The sequence below is a fragment of the Elephantulus edwardii genome, unplaced genomic scaffold (genome assembly GCF_000299155.1).
Source record: "Elephantulus edwardii isolate Elephantulus edwardi_28Jun2011 unplaced genomic scaffold, EleEdw1.0 scaffold00340, whole genome shotgun sequence".
Lineage (NCBI taxonomy): Eukaryota > Metazoa > Chordata > Mammalia > Macroscelidea > Macroscelididae > Elephantulus > Elephantulus edwardii.
The window spans coordinates 693,259-702,820 of NW_006400090.1; the positions used below are offsets into that span (position 1 = coordinate 693,259).

The 9,562-nt window shown below is 46.4% G+C and overlaps 1 protein-coding gene across 1 annotated transcript; it reads left to right on the forward strand.

Annotated features, from left to right (window-relative positions):
- The first annotated feature begins 293 nt into the window (after positions 1-293).
- On the forward strand, positions 294-2,249 carry EIF1 (eukaryotic translation initiation factor 1). Its single transcript, XM_006901637.1, has 4 exons — positions 294-461; positions 1,114-1,277; positions 1,482-1,583; positions 2,028-2,249. The coding sequence occupies exons 1-4, from the start codon at positions 431-433 to the stop codon at positions 2,070-2,072; spliced, it is 342 nt and encodes a 113-aa protein (XP_006901699.1). The 5' UTR covers positions 294-430; the 3' UTR covers positions 2,073-2,249.
- The last annotated feature ends 7,313 nt before the right edge of the window (positions 2,250-9,562 follow it).

Consider the following 9,562-nt stretch of genomic DNA (forward strand, 5'->3'; position numbering starts at 1 on the left):
TGAAACCCCGTCAGTTTTTCTCGGCACCGATACGCTCCACCCGCTCTGCGCAAGCGCCTAGACGGATCAAGTTTCCCTCCCCCCACAACTCTGCGAGGGGAGAGGACGCCCTCCAGCAGCAGAGTTTTCTGCGCAAGCGCTCTCCCTTATCTCCGCCCCCGGACCAATTGGAAGCCGCACAGTCTAGGGGCCGGGAGCATAACGCCTCGGGTAGGGCGGGGACGTAAGGGCAGCGCGCTGGCGTCACAGGGGCGGCTATATAAGTAGATACAGGCTCCGCCCCTCCGCCCCAATCACTGAGCCGCCGCCGAGGACTCAGCTGCCTCCCCCTCGAGCCCCCTCGCTTCCCGACGCTCCGTCCCCCCTGCCCGCCTTCTCCCGCCACCGCCTTCCGCAGGCCGTTTCCACCGAGGAAAAGGAATCGTATCGTATGTCCGCTATCCAGAACCTCCACTCTTTCGGTAAGCCCGGAAGGGCGAGCAGGGCGTTCCGGGCCCAGAGCAGGCCTGGAAAGCTGCCAGATTTCTGGGTGTTCATAAACTTGGACGGAGAGGTCGTGTCCTGGTTGGTGGGCTGAGCCCTGGGTCCTGCATCAACCCCTGAGCGCGACCGGAAGAAGCGGGCAGGGGGAGGTTAGCCGTTGGGCGGGCCTGGCGTCTCGGGTGGCGCATTTACTAATGGCTCCCGGGCTTCTCGGAGCCACACCCGCCCCCTCCCGCCTCTCCGACGTCACGTCCGTTACCTCGCCTACGTCACCTGCCGTTGTCAGGGAGCCGGGAGGGAAGGCGGTGCCGGCCCTGAGTGACAGGCGTAGGCGCCTATCGGGTGGGGAGCCCGGCCCCGCCTGCGGAGCTCGGGTTCCGGTGATTGCATCAGCCGGGTGGGGCGCTGCTTGCCAGCTCCCCGGCACGTGATCGGGTTGCGAGGGCGGGACTGGGGGCCCGGGCAGCCGGCCGTCCCGGACTGACCTGTTCGGAGAGAGAGCCAGCGAGGGACGCCCAGTCTAGTTTCGAGATCTGCGATTTTAGCTTTTAGTTTCTCGAGCCAGTGGGAGGGTAGCCCGCATCCGAGACACGACAGCTTCTTAAACAAGCTCCTCTCTTTTCTTCCCAGACCCCTTTGCTGATGCAAGTAAGGGTGATGACCTGCTTCCTGCCGGGACTGAGGATTATATCCATATAAGAATTCAACAGAGAAACGGCAGGAAGACCCTTACAACTGTCCAAGGGATCGCTGATGATTACGATAAAAAGAAACTAGTGAAGGCGTTTAAGAAGGTAGGTCTTGGAATTTGTAGGGAAATTTGAGTGTGCTGTATAGTTGGGGACAGGATGAGAACACAAAACAGCTGCCACGTGTTTGTCTAGCCACCAAGCATTTGAACACAACACTCCCAGGGCTTCCTAGCTTCCTGAGCCGGTCTGCAACGTGCATAAATGCAATTTGAACTAACTTTTGTTTTGCTTCCTTTGCGTTTGCAGAAGTTTGCCTGCAATGGTACTGTAATTGAGCATCCAGAATATGGAGAAGTAATTCAGCTACAGGGTGACCAACGCAAGAACATATGTCAGTTCCTTGTAGAGGTGGGTTCTGTTTCCTTGCTGATCTGTTTGTGCCATCTCTATGGCAGATTTTCCTGCCTGGTCCATTTTCCACGGGAGACAGATGAGGCAGGCTTGGTGGGTTGAAGTTTATTGTGTGGGTTTACTCTAGAGTTTTACCTGCACACTGACAGGTAACAAAAGGGTGCAGGTGTGTTTGATTAACAGTGATTTTTTTTTTAATGACAGAGTAGAAAGTGCTACAACAGTCTCTTGTTCTTGCAGATGTTGCATCTCAACATCTGCATAGGCTAACTTGGTGTCATTCTTGAGACATCTTGTGCACTTCCACTTGAGAACCATTGAACTTTTGGTGGTGGAGGCCTGCCTACCTCCTCCTTGTGGGTCACAGGAAGACAGGATTGGTAGCCTAAAGAATGCAGTTTTAACTTCTGCCTCCTTAAAACTGCCATTTTCTCATTGCAGATTGGACTGGCTAAGGACGACCAGCTGAAGGTTCATGGGTTTTAAGTGCTTGTGGCTCACTGAAACTTAAGTGAGGATTTCCTTGCAATGAGTAGAAAATTTCCCTTCTGTCCCTTGTCACAAGTTTAAAACTTCACAGCTTGTATAATGTAACCATTTGGGGTCCACTTTTAACTTGGACTAGTGTAACACTTTCATGCAATAAACTGAAAAGAGCCATGCTGTCTAGTCTGGAAGTCCCTCATTTAAACGGAGGTCAAGCAGTAGGAGGCACCTGACAGTGCTCCGCCTGAAACAAAGCAATAACGTGATGTTTCAGCCAAACTCAGATCCCCAAGATCGTAGATGGCTATGTCTAGCCCAGAATGCCCCTACTCCAAAAGAAGGCCAACCCAGCACCTGAGCACCCCTAGATGGAGCTGAGAGGATGGGGTGAGGCTGCTGTACCCCTAAAAGGAGCTGTGGTAACAAAAGATCATTGGTGTCTTCAGACCAGCAAAGCAGGCAGAGCTTAGGAGTGAGATGGGACATCTATCTGCCACCAGGGTCTTAGTTCTTTCTGACCAGACATAATCCTGAAGCCTTGTCTGTCCCAGAAAACACCAGGATGTGAGGCAAACTTCAGAGTTAAACTTTTGACAAGGGAACAAGCTGACATATCAGTCCTAGCTAGCTGTAGAGCTTGCAGCTTGATAGCAACAGCGGCCCAATGCCCTGTGAAGGAACAACTTGTTCTCCCCCCACCACCCTTTTCAGTTTTAATGTTATGTATTTAAACTTATTTAAATAAAATTTGTTTTCAGAAACACTTGCCTTGCAGACTGTTTTCTATGTAGTCAAGTTTGAGTGTATGAAGAAGCCGTTAATAAAGGAGTTTATAGTGTATCATGAGGAATAAATAGCATACTGTCCTCTTCTTCCCCAGCTTCAGCCAGCTTGTTTTGTATGAGGCCTTTGCCAGACTGGTGTGAGTTGGGAATAGGAATAAGTAGGAGGCTGGCTGGAGGCTTTGTTCCAGTAGCAACCCCCCTGAAAATGCACAGCTAACCTTAGATCCCAGGGCTGCTCCAAAGGAGCATGTACTGTCCAGTTGAAACCCGCTCAGCCAACCCTCTAAGGACTTTTTAGAGGTAGAGTACCACATGGAAAGAGCTTGTCCATCTTTTCCCCACAGCCCTGTGCCTTTGAGGTGGCAGCACAGTTTCTTAATCTCTGAGCTACCCAGAGTTCCACTGTGATTTGCCCCCTTTGGAAACCTGCTTGGAGAGTCTACTCCAATTTGACAGCACATAACAATCTTGAAATGGAGAGTTTACATAAAATACACCTAATTACAAACAGTAACATTCAAAACATTTGTGGTAACTAAAAATCACAAAAGTGATCTGAAAAATAAGCTGCTAAAGCTGTCCTGAACACAGTCCACAGAGGAGGAGAAATTTCACGTAGGTTGGTGTGAACTAATGTGTTTTCTATGCAGGCTCTTTGCCATCTTGGGCTTTCAAATGAAAATGAGATTACTCTTCAAGCTAAACTAGAAACAGTTTGTCTCGGGAGCAGTCATCAAAGTTTGAGACTGGGAGAAGTTTTTCAAACTGATAGGATTGGGGCTGAAGTAACCAAAACAAAATTCCATTTGAGTTGAGAAAATTGAAATCAAATGATCTTTGGGCTCAAATTCAAAATTCATTGTTAACCAGTTGAATCCAACGTAAAAGTGACCGACCCCTCGTTTTTGAAGAGATCAAATGAGATTGTCCTGCCCATCTTTATCTCTCAGAGCCACTGGTGGATTTGAACTGCCAGTGAGGAAAGCCTTTCAGTGAAAACTCCCTGATTCTGGTCTAGAACTCAGGATTTCTTCACTCATCTACCGGGTGACTGCATGATTATATACATTGACAATTCATTTTACAGAGGTTATGGAGTAATCTGTAATGCGCTATGCTGGGATCATCAGGAGTTAAATTAGATGGGGAGGCCAGCAGGGGTCACAGCCATGACAAGGCTTAGAGACCATTGTTGATAGTAGTTTGGCCAGAGCTCTCTAAGATCTCCAAAATGAAATTTTTGCCACCCTCCGCCTATATACCCAAAGAAGCCAGGATTGGCTTCATAAAGGTGTCTTTTAAAAAAATTGGTTCTTTTTTTCTTTGAAAAATTGAGATTTTTAATGAAAGTTTATGAAGAACTTGGATTTCCATTCATTCATTGGTGCACATTTTCCTCCCTGCACCCCCAGTCCACCCAGTTTACTTTTTCCTTTGGGAAAAAAGTTCTTTCATTGTTCTACAGTACCCCCAGACTTTACTATGCAGCTCTTATTCTGAACTCTTGTCATACCAAATAATACCTAACCACATACTCCTTTTATGCAATTGTCTCCCTCCTATTCCAATGCCATGTACATTATTTATCCCCTCTTTTGTTTCCCCCACCCCTATGTCAGTCCTGTTCTATAACAGTGGCATTATGCAGTGTTTGTCATTTTGTGACATTTCACCCAGCATAATGTTCTCCATTTTGTATAATAGATCATGAGTTCTTTGTTTTTTAGTGCTGCATAATACTCCATTGTGTGAATATACCACATTTGTATTCATTTGTTGGTTGATGAGCCCTTGAGTTGTTTCCAGCTCTTTGCTATTGTGAACAAAGCCAGCAATAAATAAGGGTGTGCATATATCAACTTGAATGGCAGTTCTGGTTTCTTTAGAGTAAAGGTGACTTCTGAAGTAGGGATTCCCAGCAGAGGTAGAGGAACCAAGATCCAGGGGTGAAAAGGCTACTGTGTTCATGGAGCCTACAGCGGCTGCCAGCCTAGTGCTAAAAGCTTAAAATAACACATTCACCTAGTTGATAGGATTATTGTGTGCTACTGAGTCAAAACCAATTCAGAGGCTGTCAGTTGGGAGGAGTGCCCATCTTTTCCCCATGGAGCAACTAGTAGGTTCAAACTGGGCCATTGGATTAGCAGCACAACTGTTTACCACTAGGTCATGAGAATTCCCCATCTACACATCTGGCTTACCAGATATATAGGTTCAGAGAGGTGACAACTGGCAAATAGGAAAGGCCAGGGAGGGGCGGATAACGAGGGCTGGGCAGTTGGAGATGGAAGCACACCGACCATGAGCACGCATCCCGTGGTTCTGACTCCCAGCCAGCCCGGGTACAGCACAAGGAAACCCTGCCGCGTCCTGCACCATCCTCTCCGCCACGTCTGACCCATCGCTGCAGCTGTGCCCGTCCATCTCACTGATTTTTCCTCTTTTTTTTGCTGTCCTCCCACCATCATGCTTGGCAGATATTACTCCAAGGACTGGTCCCTACTGATACCATGACCAAGGTGAGACTTAACAAGAGATGAAGTCTCATCATGCTTGCCTCCAAGGAGCATTCTAAAAGTACTTCCAAGACAGATTAATCCCTTCTGGCTGTCCATGGTCTATTCAATATTCTTCGCCAACACCAGAATTCAGATGTTTTGATTCTTTGGTCTTAGTCATAGTCCAGCTTCTCTCTCTCTGTGTATGTGTGTGTGTGTGTAAGTGAGAGAGATGATTGGAAATTGAATGGATTAATGTATTAGCTGGCATGTGCTTTAGTGTTCAAACTCCTTTTTAACTAGAGAAGAGTCTTGCAGCATATGTAATGTTGTTGACTGCCTTCAAGTCCAGCACGACTCAGCGACCCTATGAACAAAAGGCCTGAAGCCCCTCTACAACAATCAACATTTATCAAAGTTAGAGTTTCTGGAGGCATGTTGTTTAGGAAGTGGATGCCACTCCTGCTTCAAAACCTCTAATAGTATGTTATTGTTGCCATTGAGTCACCTGTGATGTATACCGACCCTATGTACAGCAGCTCTGAACCCTTCCCTGTCCTGAGCCAGTCCCACTAATTCCAACACACCAATCTCCATTGTCGCAGTCACTGTATCAATCCATCTCATCCGGGGTCTTCCTCTCCTGCGCTGTCCCTCCACCCTTCCAAGCGTGATGTCCTTCTCCAAGGACCAATCTCTCCTGGCCACATGCCCAAAGTAAGTGAGGCAGAGCTTCCATCTCATTTCAGTAATATCCTATATGTCAATATTTATACATTCCGTTTCTTTCTTTACAATGTCCAGTTTTCCTACATTCATGCTTCTCACATTCCATGGACCAATTGTTAATTTCTTACAACTGTTTCTCCTCCTTTGTGTTTCCAAATTTGAGGGCTCTATTTCAGTTGTCCTGCTAATCTACTCTTAAGTGTACTCTGCTGTACATAGGATTTTCAAAGACCAGTTCTATTTCAAAAGTGGATGGCCAATCCTTCTTCCTAGTCTGCCTTAATTTGGATGTTCAGTATTAGAAGAATATCTGACAGACAAGCATTTTTACCTACCAGATGAAAGACATTTCCCTTACAAAAATAACCAATACATTCACTGCCCATCCACTCCCAAGCACATGTGACTTGTCTCTACCTTTCCTTGCTACATCCCCATTCCTTGGACACCCAGCTCACTGGTCAAACCCTCCCTTCCCCAGCCACCTCTTAATATGATCACCAGTCCCTTCTGTGATGCCTTGGACTACACCCTGCTGCTGGTAATGTGCATCATTTCGTTTCCATGTAGGTTGATTGTGGATCCAAATAAAATCATTGACAACTTCAGGCTTTTCGGTCCTTAGCATGACTTGCGTATTGGTCCAGCTGTGAAAATTTTTGTTTTGTTGACTGTACTGACCAAGGAACAAATAGAAATGTCTTGGAAAAGTGCAGCCAGAATGCTTCTTGGAGGCAAGGATGGTGAAGCTTCTTTTCTCATGCTTCAGGCAAGGAAAGGCTGTTCCTTGGAAAGATGGAGGGTCAGTGAAAGAGAAGATCCCCCGCCCCCCAATGAGGTGGATTGACACTGCAGCAATGGGTTCGAGTGTATCAGGGAGAAGGAAGATGACACAGGATAGATAAACCACGATTCAGGTTCACAGGGTCACGATGAGTCTTACTCAACTCAGTAGCACCTACAACCAATAGTCCCTATTGAAGGCTGAGTCTTTGAGCTTTATCAGTAAGCAACTCAAGTCATCTTCACTTCCAGCAAACAAAAATATGTTACCTACATAACTCCAGTCCTAATACAGTTCGCTTCTTCATATAGTCCTTTTTCTCAGACTATTTGCCCAGCATACACACTAAATAAGGCTGAGCAAAGGCTACTTCTCTAACATACACCTTTCCTGACTTTAAACCATGAAGTATTTGCCTCTTGGTCTGTGTACAGGTTCTACGTGACACAATTAAGTGTTCTGCAATGACCATTCTTTGCAATGTTTGAAGGATCCCTGAATGGTTTAGTAACAATAAGAGGTCTCCTGGACAAGGACATGTTCCAGGAACACCTGAGACCCTTGAAAACGAGCAACCTTCAGGGAGTCCGGGTTGAAAACAACCTAGATCCAGTTCTAAGAGCTATTCCTTGTCAACAATCTTCTGAGTCTCTGACCCCTAAAGGGTTAAGTACACCAGAGGATTTCAAAATCTTACTTACAAAATCTCCCAGAATGGGGGGGGGGACAGCTTTGGCACTCCTCTGGATCTTCCTTACTTGCCCACTTGCTTTCTTGAGATAAGATAAAGAACACAGATCCTTGAGTAGTCAAAGATCACTTCAGTAAGAATGTTCCCCATCTTTCTTTACCCTGAAAAAAGTGTACATGACTTTCTTTAAGTCTGCTGTGCCCACTTCTGTAATTCAAAAGAGGATGGGGAAGCTCTTTTTTGCCATTTCCTAATAAAGCCCTTGGTCCTTCGCCTTTATCATCTCTGGGGAGTCTCTACCTTCTGTGACCAGTGGTCACAGAACACCCGTGAACTACAGATGCTAATTAAAATTTGTTAGGATACACAATCCAGTATCTCTGCACAGTCAGTAAAACACAGGTAAACTCTGGTAGCTTAAGGGCAAGCAGTTACACTGCCAACCCAATGGCATGCAGCTCAAATCCACCAGCTACTCCGTGGGAGAAAGATGAACAGTCTCTCACACAATTAACAACTACCTCTGAAGACCTGCTGGAGAGTTGGTTCCAACTCGGTGGTAAACACACATACACACACGCACGCACGCACGCACGCACGCGCGAACATCTTTCCAGTGTCCTCTGCCTTCAGGCAAGATCTATCTGACGTCAGCAGTGGGTTCCTCATTCCCTGTCCTCTTCTGAATCCAGCTTGAATTTCTGGCAGTTCTCCTTCAATGTACCACTTGCAACCTTTTTTTAATTCGGCAAGATTCTTGTGGGTGATATTAATGATATTGTTTGACAATTCCTCCATTCTGTTAGATCACCTTTCTCCAGGCTGAGCATAAATATGGTTCTCTTAGTCAGCTGGCTGGGTAGCTGCTGTCTTCCAAAAATCTTGGCACAGCTGAGCGAGCTCTTCTGGGGCCGCATCCTGTTGAATATGACGTCTCAGTCGGTACTGTCAGTTCCTGGAGCTTTCTTTTTCACTATTAGCTTAAGTATCACTGGTTCTCAATTTATGCAGCCTCCTGGAATGTAGATGTGCAGAACTACCTCAGTAAATAAAGTCCTTGATCGATGAACGTATCCCAGCTCTTCGGCCCTTACTCACCTTCTGATCCCAGTTTCTCAGTCCCTCTTGCCTTCTCTTCTACCCTCTCCCCAGTCTTGCAGGCGCAGGCAAAGGATCAGCAGCCCTCCTACCTGCGGGCAGCCCTAACCTCACCCCAACAGCAATCAGCAAGAGCAGAGAAAATGAGCACATCCAAGTATGGTATTATGAAGACAAAAGAGAAACCGTCTACTCAAGTGGCTGTAAAGAGAATAGAAAGCGGGGAGGGGGATGGGGGTGGGGGACTGGGCAGGGAAAAAAGAGCAACAGTGAATGAATGGAAATCCAAAATCTCTGTAAATGTTCATAAAAATTATTAATATAAAATTTTTAAAAAGTTCCCCAATAATTATGAATACAAAAAGAGAGAGAGAGAGAGAGAGAGAGAGGATAGAAAACACATCTGGAGAAGGGTAAAAACTGAGCAGCAATTAAGAAGCAATTAAATAGAATTTGCCTCCTCCCTGTTCAGCAGAGAGCCTTTGTGCTGTAGTCTGTAGGCAGTTGTGCTGCTAACTCAAAAGATTTCATTCACCTCTCTGGTGGTTCGAATCCCGCAACAGGTCTGTGAGAGAAAGATGAGCAGCTCCCTCTCCTGCAATCTGCAGCCTCAGAAACCCCTCCACCGTAATGGTCTTAAGTAAGAGTTTTCTGAGTTCCCTGTCATCAGCTCAGATGATGCCCTCTTGTGGCAATAATGCAAAAGTGCAATGTTCTACTCAGCCAGGCGGGCTTTGAAATTAGAGCTCTTTGATGATTTTTTAAAAATTTTTGCCATGGGAAAGTCTGCTGTTAGGGACCTCTCCAAAGTGCTGAAGAGCAGTGGTGTCTCTCTGGAGACTAAGGTGCGTCTGATACAGGCCATAGTCTTCGCAATCACCTGTTATGCATCAGAGAGTTGGACA

Coding starts and splice junctions, on each gene's coding strand:
- EIF1 (XM_006901637.1), top strand. CDS start 431: ATGTCCGCTATCCAGAACCTCCACTCTTTCG. Junction 462..1,113: donor CCAGAACCTCCACTCTTTCG/GTAAGCCCGGAA, acceptor TTTTCTTCCCAG/ACCCCTTTGCTGATGCAAGT. Junction 1,278..1,481: donor TAGTGAAGGCGTTTAAGAAG/GTAGGTCTTGGA, acceptor TTGCGTTTGCAG/AAGTTTGCCTGCAATGGTAC.